This window comes from Crocuta crocuta, unplaced genomic scaffold (assembly GCF_008692635.1).
Source record: "Crocuta crocuta isolate KB4526 unplaced genomic scaffold, BGI_CrCroc_1.0 scaffold41, whole genome shotgun sequence".
Lineage (NCBI taxonomy): Eukaryota > Metazoa > Chordata > Mammalia > Carnivora > Hyaenidae > Crocuta > Crocuta crocuta.
Genome location: NW_027529428.1, coordinates 18,846,339 through 18,870,117, shown reverse-complemented (window position 1 = coordinate 18,870,117; position 23,779 = coordinate 18,846,339). Strand labels below are relative to the sequence as shown.

Here is a 23,779-nt window from a genome sequence, read left to right as displayed (position 1 = left end):
GGTGGGTGCATGGGTGGGTGCATGGGTGGGTGCAGGGGTGTGGGGAGTCTGAGGTAAAGTCCAGAGGGGAGGTGGTGTGAGGACTTCTGTCCAGGATCTGAGGCTGGGAGGAGGGGGCATGGGGAGGAAGCACCTTTTATTGTCCTCGAGCCACATTTAAGGTGTGAAAGGGGAGTTGGCTGCTCCGGATGGCATTTATCCATTTCCTGCCTCTATTATTCATGGCTCTTACTTTCTTCTCTTTCAGCTAGTGGAGCATTATTCTTATAAAGCAGATGGACTGTTAAGAGTTCTGACAGTTCCGTGTCAGAAAATTGGCGGGCAGACAGGTGAGTCCCTAATGTGGGAGCCTCCGTTTCTCTGTTGACGATAACCAGCCTCATGTTCCTTTGGGCCCATCCCAGATTCAGGTGGGATGGAGCCTTGTTTTTACAGATCGACAAAAAATGAGGTTGGATCAGTCCAGTTCATCAAAATGTAGCTGATAACTTTCTTAGAAAACGCACTGGTTCTAACTGCGGGGGTGGGAAAGTTGGAGGGAAGACCAAGAGAAATGGCTTCCCAGGCAGGACTATGGGACAGTCAAGCTGTTTGTCTGCGGGGGCGGGGGCAGTCATGGATTTCCTGGGGTTTAAGCCCTAACCGTCCGCACTCTTTCTACCCAGGAAATATCAACTTCGGAGCCCGGGCGGCCCTCCCAAGTCCACATCCTTCGGTAAGTGTTACTAGAACTGCCCCTTGGGTGAAGGGACCATAGGTTAGCACAAGGAAAACATGGTTTAGCACTTAAGCATAGAGGGCGTTGCTGCTTTTGTCACAGTTGATAAACTGAGACCAGGCAGTGTCAGCTAGAATCAGCCTATTTTTAGTTCCAGGCCAGCCAGGGTCATTTCTTTGTAGGTTAGACTGGGACACCCAGTGTTAAGTCAGAACTACGCCTCCTGTTGGATTTGAGAAGTGGTCACACGCAGCCTTGGCACAGCCCCGAGCCGTCTGCGTGGAGCCATGCGCACGATCCCCGAGACCGTGTGCGGGTCACTGTAGTGAGTCTGGTGTGCAAGAGGTCTCTGAGCTCGCCTGCCCCACTCTCTTGGTTAAATCATTGTGCTCAGAAGACTCGACCTTTCAGGAGAGCTGGTCTGATGGTAGCTTGCTGAATGAGGTTTGGGGAGGGGCTGGGCTGCTCCACAGCATCAGAGGAGAGAAGCCCCTAGAGAAGGCGGGAACTGGCCTCTCCCTCCGGTCAGCAGGAGGTGAGAATGTCACCTGCCCCACGCCTCCACACGGGCTTGCCCAGCACATGCCCCTAAAGAGAGAATCCTGCCCGTCTCCTGCCTCCAGACTGTGCCAAGCTGGCACACAGATTTATATTCGGGACAGGAATTGGGCCCTGTTCCTTTGGGGGCTCTGTGTGCACCTTTGGTGTCCTTGAAAGTATAAAAATCCCCCCTGTCCTGAGCTGTGTGCTCCACGTCTCCCAATTTGCCTGTTAACCCTTAAAGAACAAAATCTGCAGAAAGCAGAACAGACGTTCTACCCCTGGTGAGGCCCGTTGACCACCCAGCGGCTGTGCCTGGGTTGAAGCAGGGAGGTCCTCAGGGCCCACAGCTGTCACTGTTTGTGGGGATTCGGAATTTGCTAAAGTACCAGTGAACTTTGGCCCCAGTGTCTAAAATATAGCACCTTTGTGGAGTGACCATGTTATTTTATGCTTTACCGGCTCCTGGGCCTGGAGGGTCTCCTGGAACACGTACGGAACATGTACGATCCATGAGACAGATTTCTCTCCTCTGACATGGACGAGGGTGCAGGGCTGAGAGCTCCTAAGAGAATATCAAGCCTGTATGTAGCCGTGCCTCACCCAGTAGCTTCAGAAAGTTAGCTATTCTGGAAAATCTTTTCCTTGACTGGTGAGACACATACAGAAGAAAACAACCACAAAAAACTACATGCCCTGTGTGTCCTAATCTGTGAATTTCCACAAAGACCTTGGAACCAGCACCCAAAAGATATAACAATATTGGGCATCATCTGATTTAATTTTCTTTAGAATGNGATGGCATTTATCCATTTCCTGCCTCTATTATTCATGGCTCTTACTTTCTTCTCTTTCAGCTAGTGGAGCATTATTCTTATAAAGCAGATGGACTGTTAAGAGTTCTGACAGTTCCGTGTCAGAAAATTGGCGGGCAGACAGGTGAGTCCCTAATGTGGGAGCCTCCGTTTCTCTGTTGACGATAACCAGCCTCATGTTCCTTTGGGCCCATCCCAGATTCAGGTGGGATGGAGCCTTGTTTTTACAGATCGACAAAAAATGAGGTTGGATCAGTCCAGTTCATCAAAATGTAGCTGATAACTTTCTTAGAAAACGCACTGGTTCTAACTGCGGGGGTGGGAAAGTTGGAGGGAAGACCAAGAGAAATGGCTTCCCAGGCAGGACTATGGGACAGTCAAGCTGTTTGTCTGCGGGGGCGGGGGCAGTCATGGATTTCCTGGGGTTTAAGCCCTAACCGTCCGCACTCTTTCTACCCAGGAAATATCAACTTCGGAGCCCGGGCGGCCCTCCCAAGTCCACATCCTTCGGTAAGTGTTACTAGAACTGCCCCTTGGGTGAAGGGACCATAGGTTAGCACAAGGAAAACATGGTTTAGCACTTAAGCATAGAGGGCGTTGCTGCTTTTGTCACACTTGATAAACTGAGACCAGGCAGTGTCAGCTAGAATCAGCCTATTTTTAGTTCCAGGCCAGCCAGGGTCATTTCTTTGTAGGTTAGACTGGGACACCCAGTGTTAAGTCAGAACTACGCCTCCTGTTGGATTTGAGAAGTGGTCACACGCAGCCTTGGCACAGCCCCGAGCCGTCTGCGTGGAGCCATGCGCACGATCCCCGAGACCGTGTGCGGGTCACTGTAGTGAGTCTGGTGTGCAAGAGGTCTCTGAGCTCGCCTGCCCCACTCTCTTGGTTAAATCATTGTGCTCAGAAGACTCGACCTTTCAGGAGAGCTGGTCTGATGGTAGCTTGCTGAATGAGGTTTGGGGAGGGGCTGGGCTGCTCCACAGCATCAGAGGAGAGAAGCCCCTAGAGAAGGCGGGAACTGGCCTCTCCCTCCGGTCAGCAGGAGGTGAGAATGTCACCTGCCCCACGCCTCCACACGGGCTTGCCCAGCACATGCCCCTAAAGAGAATCCTGCCCGTCTCCTGCCTCCAGACTGTTCCAAGCTAGCACACAGATTTATATTCGGGACAGGAATTGGGCCCTGTTCCTTTGGGGGCTCTGTGTGCACCTTTGGTGTCCTTGAAAGTATAAAAATCCCCCGTCCTGAGCTGTGTGCTCCACGTCTCCCAATTTGCCTGTTAACCCTTAAAGAACAAAATCTGCAGAAAGCAGAACAGACGTTCTACCCCTGGTGAGGCCCGTTGACCACCCAGCGGCTGTGCCTGGGTTGAAGCAGGGAGGTTCTCAGGGCCCACAGCTGTCACTGTTTGTGGGGATTTGGAATTTGCTAAAGTACCAGTGAACTTTGGCCCCAGTGTCTAAAATATAGCACCTTTGTGGAGTGACCATGTTATTTTATGCTTTACCGGCTCCTGGGCCTGGAGGGTCTCCTGGAACACGTACGGAACATGTACGATCCATGAGACAGATTTCTCTCCTCTGACATGGACGAGGGTGCAGGGCTGAGAGCTCCTAAGAGAATATCAAGCCTGTATGTAGCCGTGCCTCACCCAGTAGCTTCAGAAAGTTAGCTATTCTGGAAAATCTTTTCCTTGACTGGTGAGACACATACAGAAGAAAACAACCACAAAAAACTACATGCCCTGTGTGTCCTAATCTGTGAATTTCCACAAAGACCTTGGAACCAGCACCCAAAAGATATAACAATATTGGGCATCATCTGATTTAATTTTCTTTAGAATGATTTGTCTCAAGCTTGTGATTTAGTAATCTACGGGAAACAGGAAGTCTTTACTGTAACAGCCCTGGTTATACAGCTCTCCATGGAAACTATTACGATACCCTTCCAGATCCTTCTGCTCAGTGCTGGGCTTGTCCTGAAGCCTCCCGGATGACCCACTGTTGTGGGACTGAGTCTCTTAGTGGATCGTGGAGGGGCTGGCAGTGTTCACTGTAAAGCAAGTCAAAGTAGCATGTCATGTAAGGTAGCCCGTGTTTGTTTCTGAAACATTGACTATTCTCTCTGCCGTTATGGTTTCTAGACATGGTCAGCGGGTGGAATAATCTCAAGAATCAAATCATACTCCTTCCCAAAGCCTGGCCACAGAAAGGTGCTAAAGCGTGCCCTGCTTGCGGTCCTTGACTGAGTGGTAGGACTGGCCCGCTCGCGGCGCCCCTGCTCCGGTGCCCGCTGCCCTCGCCCCCACCCCCGCTGCTCTGCTGTCGCGTCTGCCGTGTGCAGCCCCGGTGGGCAGCCCACTCCCGGCCTCCTGTGCTTTCCTCGTGGGCCCCGGGCCCTGCCGCAAGTCCACCCCGTGAGCGTGCGTGCCGTCTCCGCTACATGTGCGCTTGAACGTCATTCGGGTCGACGGGGAAGGTGGGCGCCTCGGGTCAGGAAACCTTTTCAAAGCACGCGAAGTGCCTTTGCTGCCAGAATCCTGTTACAGGTGTGGTAGCTGATTGGATGAGTCACATACTGGTGGGAGGTACTGGCAGCTGATTGGATAAATGGATAAATCCTGGGGAGGGACTGGCAGCTGATTGGATAAATCCTGGGGAGGGACTGGAAGCTGATTGGTTAAATCCCATATTGGTGGGAGGGACTGGCAGCTGATTGGGTAAATCCCACATTGGTGGGCGGGACCGGCAGCTGATTGGGTAAATCCCATACTGGCGGGAGGGACCAGCAGCTGATTGGATAAATCTCATACTGGTGGGAGGGACTGCGAGGGTTTAGCCCCTAAAACGATGTATTTGGTGGGTATCAAGTGCCCCGGTACTTGCACTATGGCTATGGGCTTCCAGCACCGAACCTTAGGTAGAACGTGTGTGAAGACAGACATGGACATTTGAGGATTAGAAACACCCTTTTTTCTTTCTGGGGCAGTAAGGTTGACATAGGATGTGTTTTTACATTTGGTCGTGTGACTGGATGAGGGGGAAAGAAGCCACCTTTTAAAAATAATTTTTATTTATAATGAATCATCTATGTATATATGCATGTGCATATATATAGCATGTGTATATATATGTATATATATGTATGCATGGGTGTGTATGCATATGTCTATAAAATATGTATGCATTGCTTTTTTTCTTTATACTTTTATCATTGGTGGTAGAAAATTCATTCTTTCATACTAATTCTTTCCATTTTTACATCAATTGGCATTTTCCCAAACGTTTCAGCATACAATTGGGCATCAATACATAATGCAAATTGCGTAAAGTAACTGCTAGAAACTACAGAACTGAAAACGCGTAAAAGGCCTGAGATTTTATTTAGGAGGAATTTTCCAAGTGGGCCGTGCTACCGACGGCGTTTCTCAACAGCGTTGACTGCAGATCAGAGAGGGGAGTTGAACGTGATGTTCGATGGAGCTGAGTGAAGTGGGGTGGCTGCCTGTCTGAATGTCACATGCCCAGGAAGCGTGGGTCAGCCCGCAGGAAACCTCTGCTAGGATGAGGCGGTGCTGGGGAGGGGGGTACAGTCGGGGCTGCCTGTGCTAAGGGTGGCATGTTAGGAGTCGGGGACCAGGTTGTCAAGGTGACACATTCTCTGTGTCCCATGCCCCCTTTGCCACACTGCTTGGTGTTTGCTAGAAGCCACCAGGCCAGCATGTGATTGAGGCTGTGGCCCTGAAGAGGTTGGCATCCCCCATGCTCTCCAGCAAAACTCCCCCGCTGCCGCCATGTGGCCCAAATGGCCTGGGCATCGGTCTCTTCCCTTTGGCGAGGGCTCGCGTGGGGGCTCCCAGACCTGGGGTCCCACAGTATTTCCTGCTGACGGGGCCAGTTGGCACCCGTTGATCGAGGTGAGGCAAAGCAGATTCTGATTCAAGGTGTGTATTAATAACCATCAGTCATTTTTTCAAGTCTGTAATTACAAAGTTCAACTTTGTGACTTTGCTACTGGGGTTTGGTGGTCAAACACAAGAGGCAAATTTTTTTTTAAATTTTTTAAATTTTTTTTTTTATTATTTCTAGGAGAGAGAGAGAGAGAGACAGCGTGAGCAGGGGAGGGTGAGAGAGAGAGGGAGTCACAGACTGAAACAGGCTCCAGGCTCTGAGCTGGCAGTCAGCACAGAGCCCGACGCGGGGCTCGAACCCACGAACCGTGAGATCATGACCTAAGCGAAAGTCGGACGCTTAACCGACTAAGCCACCCAGGCGCCCCTTTTAAATTTTTTAATATTTGTTTATTTTTGAGAGAGAGAGAGAAAGAGACAGAGCATGAGCGGGTGAGAGGCAGAGAGAGGGAGACAGAATCTGAAGCAGGCTCCAGGATCTGAGCTGTCAGCACAGAGCCCGATGCGGGGCTCAAACTCCTGAGCTGTGAGATCTTGACCTGAGCGAAGTCAGGGACTAAACTGACTGAGCCCCCCAGGTGCCCCAAGAGGCAAGAGTTTTTAATCGGATGCTGCACCGACAGGGCTTCGTAGAACAGCTCAGGGCAGCACGCGTGGCACCCAGAACCCCTCACTCGCTGGCTTCCGTGGCCCCTCCACGCAAAGGGCCTGGCGGCCGTGGGGGACCCCTGTGGACGTGGGCCGCACCGCCGGCTGCCACGATTTGTTTGTTCATGATTCCATATGTGCCAGCACAACTCCCCCAGCCCACGTGCGGCCCCAGAGATGGGCGTTTTGCTGTAGACAGACGGCGTTCCATGTGTATCTCGTGCTGTGGTTCCTAAGGGGGTGGGCTCAGTCAGGGGAGCACGACCAGGTGGGGGTCTGTGGACAGAACAGACACACAAGTACATACATGTTTACATCCGCTCACATCTCTACGCCTGTACACCTGCATGCGACCTGTACCGGTTTGGCACAAGGACTCGCCTCATACAATTATGGGGGCTGAATAAGCGGGTCCCGTGTCTGTAGGGCAGACCAGCAGGAAGGGAAGACCAGGAGCAGGATGGGGCCCTGTGGGCAGGGTAGGCGGTCACCACTGCCGGGGGTCAGGCCGCCCTCCACCTTTCTCTCTGCGCCTCTTGACAAAGCCTCAGCTCTCCCCAAAGCGTCCCGGCTGATGAGGCCAGGCCCACCCAGGAAAAACCGAAATCAACTAATTAGGGGTTTTAATTACGCCTGCAGAACCCCTCCGTAGCTGCCCCAAGGTGACAATTTGGTTCAGTAATGAGGACTAGAGCTCAGACTAGCCATGTTGACACCTCAAGAGCCATCGTCCCAGGAAACAGTAGCCCGGCCTGTGAGGAGAGAAGACTCACCCCCACCCCATCCCTGTCCCAAGCAGGCTGAAGCCAGTGAATAAGGAGAGGTCCAGGAAGGATTTAGTAGATCTTTATGCTAAAGGAATATGTCTCCTTTTTCTTTTCCTTTTTTAAAGTTTTTATTTATTTAGAGAGAGAGAGTAGGAGCAGGGAAGGGGCAGAGGGGGAGAGAGAGAGAGAGACAGAGAGAGAGAGAGAGAATCCCAAGCAGTTTCTGCACTGTCAGCGCAGTGCTCGACTCGGCTCAAACCCACAAAATGGGAGATTATGACCTGAGATGAAACCAAGAGGTGGACGCTTAACCAAAAGTTGGAGCCACCCAGGCGCCCCCAACATGTCTCCTTTTTTTAAACTATTAATATATATCACTAAGGCTACCTAAAATATCTGTAAGACTACCTAAAAATAAAGAAACACATGCATGGATAAGAAACATGTCATCAAAGGAAATAAAAACCTGGGAATAGGTATTCTTAATGACACAGATGTAAGGTCAAGGTCCTCAAAATATAAAGAAATTTTCTAAGCCAATAAAAGTTTTAACTGTCTAACTGGCTAATGGCAGAGGATGTCAGTGGGTACTTTGTAGTAAAGCAAATATATTTATATTTATATTTTAGGGAAAACATAGGAAAATGCAAGCATAGGGAAAGCCACTCCATCTCATAACAAGAGATACACAAGTTGAAACTCTGGTGCCCTGTTTTATCCATCTGTGAAATGGACCCTCTCTGTGATGTGCAGAGAAGGTGTGGTAATAAGCACTCCCCCACTTCGCTGGAAGCCATCCAGCCTCGAAAGAAGGCAGTTTCACAGCATCCATCAAAATTAAAAGCACATATGACTTCTTAGCTGCAGTTTTATTTCTAGCTGTGTATTAGGCTTACACTGATGCATAATCATGAATACATGACAGTGTTTATGTAGCATTTGTATAACTGACGAGGTCTGGAAACAATTTAAAAGTCTATCACTGGGAAAGAAACCAGTCACAATAAAACTCATCCTATGAGAGACAGCTGATGTCTAGAATTGTTTCCAAAATACAGCGTTAATTGCAAGAACGAATATGTGCTGATAGAATATAGGATGTTCTGGAAGAAATACAGGAACACACCTGTAAGAGTAGTTGCTGTGGGTACCGAACAGGGGTGTCCAGGAGACTCATGTTTCATTATAAACCCTGTTGTGCCTTTTTAAATTTGTACTTCTTGAATTTATTTAATAATTTTCTAAAAAGAGAAATATTAGAAAGTAATTAATCTGGAGCACCTGGATGGCTCAGTCGTCCTACCTCAGCTCAGGTCATGATCTCACAGCTTGTGGGTTTGAGCCCCGCATTGGGCTCTGTGCTGACAGCTCAGAGCCTGGAGCTGCTGTGGATTCTGTGTCTCTCTCTCTCTGCCCCTCCCCTGCTCATGCTCTCTCTCTCAAAAATAAATGTACATTTTTAAAAAAGAAACTAATTAATCAGATTAATACTATGAAAATACTTTTCTGCAAAAAAAAAAAAAAGGCTATTGCCTATTTAAATTTATAACTCTTGAAATAGGCATTGAATTTCCATGGATGCCAAAAATATCAGTAGAGATGCACTGTGTGATTTAAGTTATGTATTAAATGTATTTTAGTCGCTGTTCAGAAATAGGAGAGCTAGTATTTATGTTTTCATGAAAGAAGAGGAATTTTCTATCCATTAAGCAGTCAGGAGAGGGGGCTTAGGGGAATTAAGTCAGACACCCCATCTGGTTAGATAAGGTGCAAATGATACTCTTCAGTTTGTTAATTTAGCCAATAGCTGTTCTTAATAATTCAGGCATAGACGTACATGTCAGAACTTGAATTAATTCTAGCATGTGGGTGGTTAATGAAAAGGTGTTTTGACTTGAAGAAGCTTGTTAATCAGATATTAGAGATTTCCTAATAAAAACTTAGAAGCGGTGATATTTGAAGTTTTCCTTAGAGAGTCCCTAAAAATAGGAACAAAGTTAAATTATGAATATAAATGATTCGCCCTCTCCCCACCCCTCCACGCACTTACTTTAAAGACTGGGAATCCTTAGATGCACGAAGTCCCTCGCACCACCAGACCCCAGAATGTTCGTCTTGCTTCACTGAGTACATGAACGGAGAAGCAGCAGCGTCCAAGCAACAGCTGTCTTGAAAAGAAAACACTTCAGCCTCGTATCACGAAGGCACATTCCCTAAAAACGCAACACAGCATTGATGTTCACCACGGTGGAAATGTGTTCTGGAATTTCACACTGAAACCCCTGTTTCATGCCCGGCCCGGCACTGATGCTTGGAGTATTTGAAGGCTCGTATTTAAATCACAGCTCACTGGGGCTGAGTTGGGAGAAGGAGAGCAGGAAACAGGAGTTGTGGAGTCAGACCCGCTTACGCGCTAACGCCCGAGCGGTGCGCCAGGCCCTTGGGGAAATGTGTTTGCCCGTCATTGTCAAGGGCCACGTTGTGGACCTTTGCTTCTGGGGTGAGAGACCTTCATTGTGAAGGTCAGGTGTCGGTTTGCAGCAAATTTGGTATCATTTTGTGCCCTGGCCGAGGAAGTGTGCCCCGACTGTGGGTCCCTCCCTGTTCCCCACTGGGACTGCGGTCGCTCCACCGGACCAGGGCCCCATCTGCGACGGCTCTGAAGCCTACAGCCCCTCCCTGGTCCCTGCCAGGGACAGAGGGCGGCCACCTCTATTACTGCTGTGCCTGATCGTGCCCGTCAAGGAGTCTAACCGATTAAGGTTAGGACCCAGCACCACACACAGATCAGGAAGCTGGGTTACCTGTTGGCACTGTGAGGACGATATAGTTTTACTCTTTTGTTCACTTCTGAATCCCCATCTAAACACAAGCGCCCAGCGAGTATTTGTGGGATACATTCCCGCTTGCAGTCAAGCTTGGCCAGTAAGAGATCAGGGGGGTATAATTTAAGACCTAAGTTGGTCTTATTTTTATTATTGTGGAGTGACCTGCTTTTACTTCAATGTGTAAAACTTTAAGACACATCAGTTGGTCTTGGGGACATAGGACACGCAGGGAGCTAGTGCCATCTAGTGGTGGCCTGCGGGCTTGAGCTCTGCTCGGAATGTCCGCAAAAGTGGGGGAAACGCAGCAGCCAGCATTCCATTTCCACCTGTTCTCTGTGCAGACGGGGCGATGATGTGGATTAGGGCAGAATAAGCCATCAACCGTGAAGCACAGAGAATAATCATAAGTGATATAATGGACCCACAGTAGGCTTTTCATTAAAATTTCATTAAACTGTAACACTCATCAATACTTTTATAATTTCGCATCCTGCCTGAGGGCCCATTCTGTACAAAGTCTTTGAATTCTTTTCGACCGTGACCATCCGATTTCAGAGGGTGTTTGGCGTTGTCCTACTAAGCAGCATATCCTTCGAGCACTTCAGGGGACGTGAAACAAGTTTCACGTCTTTTTTTTTTTTTTTAATGTTTTATTTATTTCTAGGAGAGAGAGAGAGAGACAGCGTGAGCAGGGGAGGGTCAGAGAGAGAGGGAGTCACAGACTGAAACAGGCTCCAGGCTCTGAGCTGGCAGTCAGCACAGAGCCCGACGCGGGGCTCAAACCCACGAACCGCGAGATCATGACCTGAGCGAAAGTCGGACGCTTAACCGACTAAGCCACCCAGGCGCCCCACAAGTTTCACGTCTTTACCTTCATCCCGGCGTCACGGCCGCCCTGTGACTGACACGACAGGAAGTCTCCCGTTTCCTCCAAAGAACATCTTCCAGGGCGTCGTCCCCTGCCCCAGCGAGGGTGAGGAGGCCCGGGGGCCCCGCCACGCAGCACATGTGGTTAGCGAGGCTCTCGGGGGGCTCGGCCAGGCCGTGAAGGCTCCTGACGGAGCGGTGGTCTATGCGGCCGCCTCTGCAAACAGGGGTCTGCCTGCCCTTCCAAGGGAGACCCCAACCCGGGTCCTTGTCCTGAGACAGAGCAGGGGCGTGAGCTCACTGTGGCCGTCGTGGTCGTTCTCACCTGCTCTTCGTGCCCGGGTGTCCCCGTCACTTACACCCCCCCCTGCTTTGGAATCCTTCCCGCAGGACTCACTCGTGGGGGAACTGCATCCTGCCTTTCTCACGTCCGCTGCTCTCAAGGACGTTCGCTCAGGGCGGAGCAGCTATAGCCCAGGACGCTGTTCCTAAGGGGGCACGGGGCAGGTCTCAAGGTCAAGAGGAAAGTTGTTTTGCCCTTGACGGTGGGTCCTGGTGTCTTGAAGTTTCGTCTTTGGATCTCAGAGTTTCCCACCAGCAGGGAAGGTCAGAGACGTTGAAAGGACAGTAAACGTAAACCTAAAAGATGCTTTTAAAAAAACTGAGCACTCCCTCTGCCTGGGGGTTTGAGTGCATCTCAGCAGATGGGGGAAGGGAAGCCTGGGGGATCCTAGTCTCTCCTCGGATGGTTCTGTCGAGCCAGGGGGATAACCTTATAAATTTATGAGAAGTGGACTCTCAGGACGTCCAGGTGTCCTGTGAGCACCGACCAGTTTCTGAAAGAGGCGGACTGTCATTTGGGATTGTCCACGCCTCCTTCCCTCCCTTAGTGTAAAGACTTGAGCGAGAACTCATTTTGCCTTCTTTTTAAAGTTTACTTATTTATTTTGAGAAAGAGTGAGAGCGAGCAGGGGAGGGGCAGAGAGAAGGAGAGGGAGAGAATCCCAAGCAGGCTTCATGCCCAGCAGAGCCCGACACAGGGCTCGAACTCACAAAATGTAAGATCATGCCCAAAGCCAAGATCGAGAGATAGCACTTAACCCGCTGAGCCACCCAGGAGCCCCTACATCATTTTTAAATCACACTGATTCATTCTTCACATCTCTCAGTTTTAAAACATTATCTCCATTCATTCATTCATTCATTCATTCACACATTCATTCACTTGTTGGCATGTGTCTGGCACATCTTACTGGGCACTGGTGGTGGGCACGGGGGAGCTGGGTGCAGGGGACACAGGCTGTGCCTCGGTTTGCACTCCTGACACGCCGCACCCCTCCTGTGGTCGGAGGAGAACGCGGAGCCAGGGCCACAGGCTGGCGCATGAGAGCGGGTGTCCCGCAGCCTGGCCGCCAGGGCCTTTGCCACCACGAGCAGGGGGTCTATGGTGCGCGGTAGACAGTGTGGATGAGAGGCCGAGGTTTTGGAGAACAGGGGCCGAGGGGTGGCCGTGGTGCCTTGTGACTCCACTGCTGTCTTTGTGGTTCTGGGTCACATGATGTCGGGGGGGGGACAGGCGAGGACGCATTGTGTGGCGCAGATAAGTGGCAACGCAAAAGTAAGCTTGATGTCTCTGTTTCTCTAAACCGCTCCGAAATCTGGCAGTATCTCATTTCTTCGCGGCCACTGTTGGGTCCATGAGGTTAATGGGTGTGTAAACCCCTACGGGACTCACACCAAAAACAAAAACAAAAACAAAAAAAAAAAAAGAGAAGAGGTTTGAATTGTGATTTTTTTCCCCCCATGAACCAAATGGACTAGCAATACCCATGTTTTAAGTTGAGGGGGTGGAGTGAGCCAGGAAGACTGAAGATAGAGACTTATAAGACGGAGGTTGATAGGGATGTAAGGGGTAGATCCTCCCTGAGCCCTCTGATTTCATAATGCAAAGTAACATACATCAAATAAATAATAGGGTAGTTGCCATTAATAACAGCCAGCAAACTGTTTTCTGTTACCTGCTTAGGGTACCAGGCAGTTACCTTCCTTCAGATTCGCAAAACAGGCTGCCCCCCCCGCCCCCCCGCACAGGGCCTGTGATTAGTATCATGATTAGCAGCACTGGGCTCTGGCTGGTGGCAGCCACGTCCCTTTTGAGACCACTAGCTCGCTGGCAGCTGCCGTCCCTCTGGCCTGTCCCCCACACATGGCTAGATCTCCGTGGGGTGTGAAATACAGGCAGAAACTAGGACTGTGTAGGTGCTTTGGGATCAGGGACGGGGTGGAAACAGGAGATATTCAGTGTTTCTTCTTTTTTTAATGTTTATTTTTAAGGGGGGGAGCAGGGTCAGAGAGAGAGGGAGACACAGAATCCGAAACAGGCCCCAGGCTCTGAGCTGTCAGCACAGAGCCCTACGTGAGGCTCAAACTCACGAACCGTGAGATCACAACCTGAGCCGAAGTCAAACGCTTAACTGACTGAGCCACCCAGGCGCCCCTCAATGTTTCTTCTTAAATAACTTTTACAGAACATAAAACTGAAAAGAAAGGGGGATCTTTTGATAGGTGGAGAAGGGATTTAAAAGGGTCTGCGAGCAGGCACCCTATGCAGGAGCGTGAGCTCCGTTGAGCCTTGGCGGGGTCCAAGCAGCTGCCCGAAGGATGAGATAAGCCATGTGGTTTTCTTCTGTCTCTCTTCCCAATTCTGTCATTTGTCTTCTCTGTATACGTTCAAATGTGATTCTTTGAAAATAAAAGTAATTGTGCAGATCAGTTTGACAGCACGTCCGTGAAGGAAAGTGACCTGCTGTCATCTGTGTGCCTCAGGCCTCCACATCGTCCCAAGGGAGCCGGCCGGAGAGCTCCGTGACCTTCAATCCGTATGAGCCGGACCGGGGGCCCTGGCCCACGGACAGAGGTGAGAAACGCACTCATAGTAGGTCACCGGCCACTCACCGCCGCACAGCCCCGCCAGCCGTGAGCGGCCTCGCCAAGTCACCCCGACTCAGCAGCAGCTCATGGTGTGTGAGGCTGCCAGCTAGTGGCGGGTGTCACCTGCCTGCAAACATTGGTGTTCTGGTGCGAGGAAAGTCTCTGTGGCCTCCCTCTCGGTGACTCCAAGTGTTCTTCGACGCTGCTGCTCCAGAAGGGCTCACCTCATTGTGTGGATGGTACCACCAGCTCACGTCTCTAAGGCCGTGTCCTTGGAAAGTGTGCGTGTCCCTGGAAAGGTGTGCGTCTTTGGAAAGGTGTGTGTGTCCCTGGAAGGTGTGTGCATCCCTGGAAAGGTGTGCATGTCCCTGGAAAAGTGTGTGTCCTTGGAAAGGTGTGCGCATCCCAGAAAGGTGTGCACATCTCTGGAAATGTGTGTGCGTCCCTGGAAAAGTGTGCGCGTCACTGGAAAGGTGTGTGCGTCCCTGGAAAGTGTGTGTCCTTGGAATGGTGTGCGCCTCCCTGGAAAGGTGTGCGCGTCCCTGGAAAGGTGTGTGCGTCCCTGGAAAGTGTGTGTCCTTGGAATGGTGTGCGCCTCCCTGGAAAGGTGTGTGCGTCCCTGGAATAGTGTGCGCGTCCCTGGAATGGTGTGCGTGTCCCTGGAAATGTGTGCACGTTCCTGGAAAAGTGTGAGCGTCCATGGAAATGTGTGCGCATCCGTGGAAATGTGTGCGTGTCCCTGGAAAGGTGTGCGCGTCCCTGGAAAGGTGTGCGCATCCCTGGAATGGTGTGTGTGTCCCTGGAAAGGTGTGTGCGTCCTTGGAAAGGTGTGCGCATCCCTGGGAACACGTCCCGGAAAGGTGTGTGTCCCTGGAAAGGTGTGCGTGTCCCTGGAAATGTGTGCGCGTCCCTGGAAGAGTGTGTGTCTGTGGAAATGTGTGTACATCCGTGGAAATGTGTGCGCGTCCCTGGAAAGGTGTGCGAGTCCCTGGAAATGTGTGTGCGTCCGTGGAAAGGTGTGCGCGTTCCTGGAAACGCGTCCCAGAAAGGTGTGTGTCCCTGGAAAGGTGTGTGCATCCCTGGAAAGGTGTGGGTGTCCCTGGAATCGTGTGTGCGTCCCTGGAAAGGTTGTGCATCCCTGGAAAGGTGTGCACGTCCTTGGAAAGGTGTGCGTGTCCCTGGAAAGCGTGTGTCCTTGGAAAGGTGTGCGCGTCCCTGGAAAGTGAGTGTCCTTGGAAAGGTGTGCGCGTCCCTGGAAAGGTGTGTGCACCCCTGGATAGCTGTGTGCATCCCTGGAGTGGTGATGGTGTGCGCGTCCCTGGAAAAGTGTGTATCCCTGGAAAGGTGTGCGAGTCCCTAGAAATGTGTGTGCGTCCGTAGAAAGGTGTGTGCGTTCCTGGAAACGCATCCCAGAAAGGTGTGTGTCCCTGGAAAGGTGTGTGTGTCCCTGGAATCATGTGCGCGTCCCTGGAAAAGTGTGTGTCCCTGGAAAGGCGTGCATGTCCCTGGAAAGGTATGCACGTCCTTGGAAAGGTGTGCATGTCCCTGGAAAGGTGTGAGTCCTTGGAAAGGTGTGCATGTCCCTGGAAAGTGTGTGTCCTTGAAAAGGTGTGTGCAACCCTGGAAAAGTGTGTGTCCCTGGAAAGGTGTGTGCGTCCCTGGAATGGTGTGCCCGTCCCTGGAAATGTGTGCGCGTCCATGGAAAGGTGTGTGCATCCCTGGGAACACGTCCCGGAAAGGTGCATGTCCCTGGAAAGGTGTGAGTCCTTGGAAAGGTGTGCACATCCCTGGAAAGGTGTGTGCGTCCCTGGAAGGTGTGTGCATCCCTGGAAAGGTGTGCACATCCTTGGAAAGGTTTGTACATCCCTGGAAAGGTGTGCATGTCCCTGGAAAGTGCGCGTCCCTGGAATGTGTGTGTCCTTGGAAAGGTGTGAGTCCTTGGAAAGGTGTACACATCCCTGGAAAGGTGTGCACGTCCCTGGAAAGTGAGTGCGTCCCTGGAAGGTGTGTGTCCGCCACCACGAACACGCTTCAGCAGAAGGGGCAGGAACGCGTGGCTGGTCCAGACGGAAAGGAGGTCTGTGTTGCTGGAATTCTAGATGCGTTTAGGGGATTACAGGAACTCTGAGACCATAAGAGGGTGCAGTTTGGAAGTCACACCCTCCATGAGCCCAGCAGCTTCTGCCAGACCAGTCTTCACAGGCGGGAGCCCTTCTTGGGTCGTCTGTGTGCCTCCAGGTTATATTTTTATTGGTGACCTTGGCTGGTCTGTTTATTGCTGCAGAAACGACCTCCAAACCCAGCAGCTTAACATGAAAGCGGTTGTTTAAGGGTCTCCTTGGGCCCGGGAACTGGGCATGATTGGCGGTGGGGGAGGCAGCGGCCGGGCGAGCTGGGGCACAGGCTGGCTGGCACCTTGGCCTCTGCTTTGTATGGGGGCTTCTGCGGGCATCTCCAGCGGGGGCGGGATGGCACCCGTGTCACCACGTGGGCCATGGCAGGACGGCCGGACGCCTTGTGTGGTGTCTGCAGCTCAAGAGCCAGGTGTCCAGCCAACAGTGCAGACAGTTTGTGGTCCTTTATAACCTCATCCGAGTGTATCGCAGATGCCGTTTCCAGGATATTCTGTTGGTTGACACAGTTACAAAAGCCAGTGGGGGCAAGGGAGCGTGACTTGGACTTCACCCCCAATAGAAGTGTCAGAACTTTGAGACACAGAAGGAAGGCCCCCCCATGTTTGCCTCTGGCATGAAAGGCCCTTCCCCCATGCGTGTCCGTGTGAGATTGGGGTCAGGCCCAAGGGGGACGGGGGGCTTTTTGCTGCCCACTAACCAACTGGATGAGGCGGTGCCCTGAGCGCTCACTGGCACCGTACTCGCGCAAGGTGACCGAGGTCTGCAAAGCGGAGGCGCGAGGGCGGGAGGCAGGGGCAGGCGATGAGGGGAGTCCCCCGGGGAGCCGGCCCCAAGGTTGTGCCCCTGTGACCGCACCGCAGACGCCCAGAGAGAGGCCCTGCCCATGGACACCGAGGTGTACGAAAGCCCCTACGCGGACCCGGAGGAGATCAGACCCAAGGAGGTCTACCTAGACCGCAAGCTGCTGACGCTGGAGGAGGACGAACTGGGCTCCGGCAACTTCGGGACCGTGAAGAAGGGCTACTACCAGATGAAAAAGTAAGTCGTGGTTGCACCGCCACCCCAAACATTCTCCTGCGAGTGGGTCTTCGGGGAACCACCTGTGCGTGCACATCCCGTGCATTGAATCGCAAACACTAAATACAGCCCAGCACAGCTGAGTCCTTCTTTGGTAGCAAGTCCATTGTCGGTCGTTTCTGGTAGAGCTACAGTGCGAGCGCCCGTTGTGTATCTGAACTTGGATATACTCGTTACGTGTGCTAGTCAGGATGGGGTCAAGTGTGTCTTATAGAGAATGAGAAGGCAGGAGCGTCTGGGGGGCTCAGTCGGTTAAGCGTCCGACTTCGGCTCAGGTCATGATCTCATGGTTTGTGGGTTCGAGCCCCGCGTCGGGCTCTGTGCTGACACCTCAGAGCCTGGAGCCTCCTTCAGATTCTGTGTCTCCCTCTCTCGCTGACCCTCCCCTGCTCGCACTGTCTCTCTCTCCCTCTCTCTCAAAAGTAAGTAAAACATTTAAAAAATTTAAAAAAAGAGAATGAGAAGGTAGAAACAAGCGAAATGTGATCAAATTAGATCATATTTATACCACCCAGATACCATTACTATTAACGAACAGTAGCGTGTGCACTTATTTTATTTGCTATATTGTGTCTCATTTGTCTTACCCAGAAAATTCCTGATTACAAATATCATTAGTGAAATTACTTATTTGCTTTTTCCTACAATTTCAAATAATGGCACATGCCCTATGATGATTAGAATTGCTGTGTCACTGAAATCTCCGTGTGTCACTTGCTCTTTAGAAGGCATCCCACAGAGAAAGTTCGGTAAAAATACTGGTCTGCATGGTGTTTCCAAACAGACCATATCCCTGAGTGTGTATGTTGGCATTAGTATGTTACTGATATGACTGTAGTTGGGTTTAGTTGTTTGATATTATTTTAAATTTAAGACATTTTATACATGGTTTTTCTTAAGTAGATTTACATTATTCAAGTGTCAGGAATATTCAAGCGCAAAAGCACACACAGAAACTCTTGCTTTCAATCCTGTTTTTCTGGATGTGTGTAATTGACTGATATGCTCATTTGAAAATATATGTATGCACGTCACAGTCATTTGTGAAATGAATATAATTACCCTGTGTTAAAGCATAAATTTTCTTCACTAGTTTGTGACAAATCTATTCCTTGCTTACTTAAATACATGAATTAACACAGACATACTAAAGATTAATAATTTCAGCTAGAGGATTTGGGGAGAGGAGAGGCCCTACAGGCCAGTTTGGGGCAAAATGATGTCCTCACCATAGTGAGTCTTCCAGTCAATAAACATGACCCTTTTTCTACTTGTGTGGATCTGGATTTCTCAGGTTTCTCTCAAGCAGGGTTGTTTCATTTTCTGTATAGAGTGTAGTTTTCTGTGTAGAGTATAGCTTCTCATGTTGGGTGTAGTTTCCTGTGTTGAGTGTAGCATCCTGTGTTGGGTATAGTTTCCTGTGTAGGGTGTTGTTTTCTGTGTTGAGTGTAGCTTTCTGTGTGGGATGTAGCTTTCTGTGTGGATTATAGCTTCCTGTGTTGAGTGTTGTTTCCTGTATTGAGTATAATTTCCTGTGTAGAGTGTAGTTTCCTGTGTTGAGTGTAGCTTCCTATGTAGATTGTAGTTTCTGTGTTGAGTGTAGCTTCCTGTGTTGAGTGTAGCCTCCTGTGTTGAGTACAGTTTCCTGTGTAGGGTGTTGTTTTCTATGCTGAGTGTAGCTTCCTGTGTGGAGTGTCGTTTCCTGTGTTGGGTGTAGCCTCCTGTGTTGAGTACAGTTTCCTGTGTAGGGTGTTGTTTTCTGTGTTGAGTGTAGCTTCCTGTGTGGAGTGTAGTTTCCTGTGTTGGGTGTAGCCTCCTGTGTTGAGTACAGTTTCCTGTGTAGGGTGTTGTTTTCTGTGTTGAGTGTAGCTTCCTGTGTGGAGTGTAGTTTCCTGTGTTGGGTGTAGCCCCTGTGTTGAGTACAGTTTCCTGTGTAGGGTGTTGTTTTCTGTGTTGAGTGTAGCTTCCTGTGTGGAGTGTAGTTTCCTGTGTTGAGTGTAGCCTCCTGTGTTGAGTATAGTTTCCTGTGTAGGGTGTTGTTTTCTGTTTTGAGTGTAGCTTCCTGTGTGGGGTGTAGCTTTCTGTGCAGATTATAGCTTCCTGTGTTGAGTGTAGCTTCCTGTGTGGAGTGTAGTTTCCTGTGTTGAGTGTAGCCTCCTGTGTTGAGTATAGTTTCCTATGTAGGGTGTTGTTTTCTGTGTTGAGTGTAGCTTCCTGTGTGGAATGTAGTTTCCTGTGTTGAGTGTAGTTTCCCGTGTTGAGTGTAGCTTCCTGTGTGGAGTATGGTTTCCTGTGTTGAGTGTAGTTTTCTGTGTTGAGTGTAGCTTCCTGTGTTGAGTGTAGTTTCTGTGTTGGGTGTAGTTTCTGTGTTGGGTGTAGTTTCCTGTGTAGGGTGTTGTTTTCTGTTGAGTGTGGCTTCCCGTGTAGGGTGTAGCTTCTTGTGTGGATTGTGGTTTTCTGTGTGGGTTGTAGTTTCCTGTGTAGGGTGTAGCTTCTGTATAGGGTGTAGTTATCTGGGTTGAGGTCTTACACATTTTGTTGAATTCATCTGTAGGCATTTAATATTTTAGATGTGAATGTATATGGGACAGCTTTTACAATTTCATCTGCTAATCTGCAGTGTTGCTTGGATGTGGAAATAGAATCAGTTTTATCTCCTGACTTGATACTCAGCATCCCTCACATCATTTCTAGTCACTAATGGTGTGTTCTTTGACCCAAAATGTGTCATCTCTGAGTAAAAGCAGTTTTATTTCACCCAGTCTAATCCTTAGATTTCGATATTTCTTTCTTGCCTTGTATTAGCCCGTAATTGTGGTTTAAATGTTTAATAAACGTGGAAGTAACCTCATTTCTCATTCTTGATTTCGTGCAGTAGGGATACTTTTAATACTTCACTGTTAGGTTTGTAGCTGTCCTTTGTTAGATTAGGAAAGTTTCCATCAGTCCTTCCTTATCTGAGAGATTTATTTGTAATCATGCATGTGTATTAGTTTCTTGAGTACTTGTTTTCCTCTGGTGAAATGACCTTATGTTTTTTCTCCTTTATTGTATTTATGTGGTGAAGTGCACTGATTGATTTTCCGATGTTAAAGTCACTGCACATTCAGACGTTAAAGCCAACAAGATGGGGAACGCACACATCTTGTCCGTGAATTATATATTCCTTCTGTCCTTTTCATAAATCACTGAATTTAATTTCCTAATACTTCTCTTAGAATATTTGCATTTGTGTTCATGAGGGATTTCAGTAGATTATTTTCTTGGAATGTCTTTGCCTGGTTTTGGCATCAGGATAATGCTGGCCTCCTAAAATGAGTTGGGGGTTGGAAGAGATTGTGGGTAGTTTTTCTTCCTTAAACATTGGGAAGACCCACGAGATTTTTGCCCGTTCATTTTGATCCCTACCTCACATCATACACAAACCCATTTCAGATGGATGGTGGACTGGAATGCGGAAAGGCACAATGATAAACTCTCTAGAAACAAGATAGGGAGATATGCTATGATTGCAGGAGGGTGAGGGAGGCTCTGGGGGGTCTGGGGTTGTAGGAACTACAGTGTGTGTTCAATGTGGAAACACTTGTTAAGGTCTACACAGAAGGTGTCTGTTTTTCTGAACGTATGTTAGACTTACTCTAGTATTCTCTCATTTTACCTGTTTTACGGGACATTTCTGTTTTTAATCTCCCATTTGGGGCTTCAGCAAATGAGGTTTACTTCCTGCATGTGTGGGAATTAGTCAAATGCAGTTTTCTAAATCCTCCACAGTTAAGCTCCATCCATTTATTTCAGTTCCACTATCAGAAAATTTCAGGAGGTTAAATGTGACCTATGTGATGTTTTCATGAGAAAATGAAAAACAGTTAATTTTTTACAAACTTGTTGAAGCTTCAAACAAGCTTCAAAGCATCAGTGCTCGGTTTTAAATTTTTTTTTAATGTTTTATTTATTTCTGAGAGAGAGAGAGAGAAACAGAGTGAGCAGGGAGGGTCAGAGAGAGACAGAGACACAGAATCTGAAGCAGGCTCCAGGCTCTGAGCTGTCAGCACAGAGCCCGACACGGGGCTCAAACCCACAAACTGTGAGATCATGACCTGAGCCAAAGTTGGACGCTTAACCAACTGAGCCACCCAGGTGCCCCAGTTCTCGGTTTTAAAAAGTGTTTTGTAAATGATGAGCTTTCACGGTGTATGCTTTTCAATTCTGCATCCAGAGATTCATTTTAAACATGTATCAAAGGAATGTTGTATTCACATAAGTTACAGATCACCTGAGAGAGTAAATCTGAAGATGTTATAGGAATCCATGCATGTCCTGGTTAGTAAAGTTTAGTTGAAAGCTATTTCTGTTTTATAATATTTAGGCTGTGCTTGGGGGGTGGCATTCTTCAGCACCCCCCTTTAACTAATGAAATGTGACTGTCTCTAAAATGAGGGAATATGGTTGCAGATATTTCCAGAACACCATTTCTAACAGAGCAATTCTGCTCTGTGGAAGGTTATTACCTAGAAGTCCGCCACTTTGAAAAGTCTCTTATGTGTTACGATTTCTTTTGTAGAGTCGTGAAAACGGTGGCTGTGAAAATTCTGAAGAACGAGGCTAACGACCCCGCTCTCAAGGATGAGCTATTAGCAGAGGCCAACGTCATGCAGCAGCTCGATAACCCTTACATCGTGCGGATGATTGGGATCTGCGAGGCCGAGTCGTGGATGCTGGTGATGGAGATGGCGGAGCTGGGTCCACTCAACAAGTATTTACAGCAGAACAGGTGACTGCATGTGCCCCAGAAGCTGGCGTGTGCTGGGGCCTGACGCCCAGTGCACATGAGAGCCCGCTTGCCCTGGGAAGCTCTGTCTTCCTGGGTTGGCCCACACTCAGTGACCTGGAGGGGGGAGGGGAGAGAGCTGTAGTCTCCGGATCCAGTGCTCTTTTCGCCCTTATTGTGCTAAGAGAAACTCCAGCCCAACAACTGGGTCTTCACTCTCCTTCGCTCACTCTGACTTGCCCAGGGATAGAGTCAGCCATTGAAGCCGTCTCCTCTCACTGGGCAGAACGTGCCCTACCTTGTGAGAAGAATATTAAAATAAACTTAATATATATAAATATTAAGTGGATTTATTTTGAGAGACAGAGAGGAGGAGGGGCAGAGACAGAGAGAGAATCCCAGGGAGGCTCCCTGCTGTCAGCACAGAGCCTGACGCAGGGCTCAAACCCATGAGCCTTGAGATCATGACCTGAGCCGAAACCAAGCATCAGAGGCTTAACCGACTGAGCCACCCAGGCGCCGCCAAATCAGCATTTGTAAAGGGGCAAACAGTGATGCCTTACGTGTGTGGCTGACCTCTACATTCTCACAAATAATTCTGAAAATGTCTGTTGCTGTTGGTGGGTTACAACCGTCAGTGGCGTCACCTACGCCACCCACCACGTGGAATAAGTCACGAGAACAAGCACCGACTACTCTGTCCCGTTGGCTACACTGCATTTGTACTCTGCTTAGATTGTGTCTTTAATCGGCAGAGAAGGGAGGTGCCATTGGCCTCACTTCCCAGGTAAGAAACTGCGACTCCGAGTCGGTTTTGTTACGTGTCCGATATCGGGACAAGGATTCCAACCAACGCCTGGCCCTCAGCAGTCGGGTCTGCCCACCCCACCGCACTACGGGTCGTGCAATTCACAGCGCCCCTTGAAAAGCGTACGGGTCCCCTACCAGGGTAGTGGTGCTCGGTTTCGAGCAGCCCTGGTTTAACAAGGTTTTTGTCGCCTCTTGTTACTCTTAAGAACAATCGGGAACGAGTGCATCCCTCCGCCTACCTGAGGAGCACGGCCGGTTGTTCCCAGATGGACCCCGGTCCACTACCACTCATGACACGTCTGTAACTTTCAGGCACGTCAAGGATAAGAACATCATAGAGCTGGTTCATCAGGTCTCTATGGGGATGAAGTATCTGGAGGAGAGCAATTTTGTGCACAGAGATCTGGCTGCAAGAAATGTCCTGCTGGTGACTCAGCACTATGCCAAGATCAGCGACTTCGGACTTTCCAAAGCGCTCCGCGCTGACGAGAATTACTACAAGGTAGGAGCCCCTCAGCCGGTATTCAGAGCGGCAGGCGGTGAGGCCCCGACGTGCGAGCGCCTGTGCTCGGCACGCACGTGGGCGGCTCGGTCGGGGGAGCGTCCCTCTCTTGATTTCAGCTCAGGTCATGGTTCTGGGGTCGGGGGATCGAGCCCCACCTCTGGCTCCATGCTGAGCATGCAGCCTGCTTCAGACTCTCCTCCCTCCCACCCTCTTCCCTCCCCACATTCACAATCTCTTTCACCCTCTCCCTCTGCCCTTCCCTCCCTCACTCTATCTCTCTCTCTCTCTCACCCTCTCCCTCTGCCCTTCCCTCCCTCCCTCTCTCTCTCTCAGTCTCTCACCCTCTCCCTCTGCCCTTCCCTCCCTCTCACCCTCTCCCTCTGCCCTTCCCTCTCTCACTCTCTCTCTCTCTCACCCTCTCCCTCTGCCCTTCCCTCTCTCTCTCTCTCTCTCTCTCTC

General features: G+C 49.8%; 1 protein-coding gene across 1 annotated transcript in view; it reads left to right on the top strand.

Moving 5' to 3' along the window:
* The window catches only part of SYK (spleen associated tyrosine kinase), a 45,628-nt gene that overhangs the window by 18,143 nt on the left and 3,706 nt on the right, over positions 1-23,779 (top strand). The window contains 6 exon segments of the mRNA XM_077759332.1: positions 248-329; positions 666-715; positions 13,921-14,011; positions 17,021-17,198; positions 21,799-22,008; positions 23,128-23,317. Of these exon segments, the coding sequence (XP_077615458.1) occupies positions 248-329; positions 666-715; positions 13,921-14,011; positions 17,021-17,198; positions 21,799-22,008; positions 23,128-23,317 (801 nt within the window).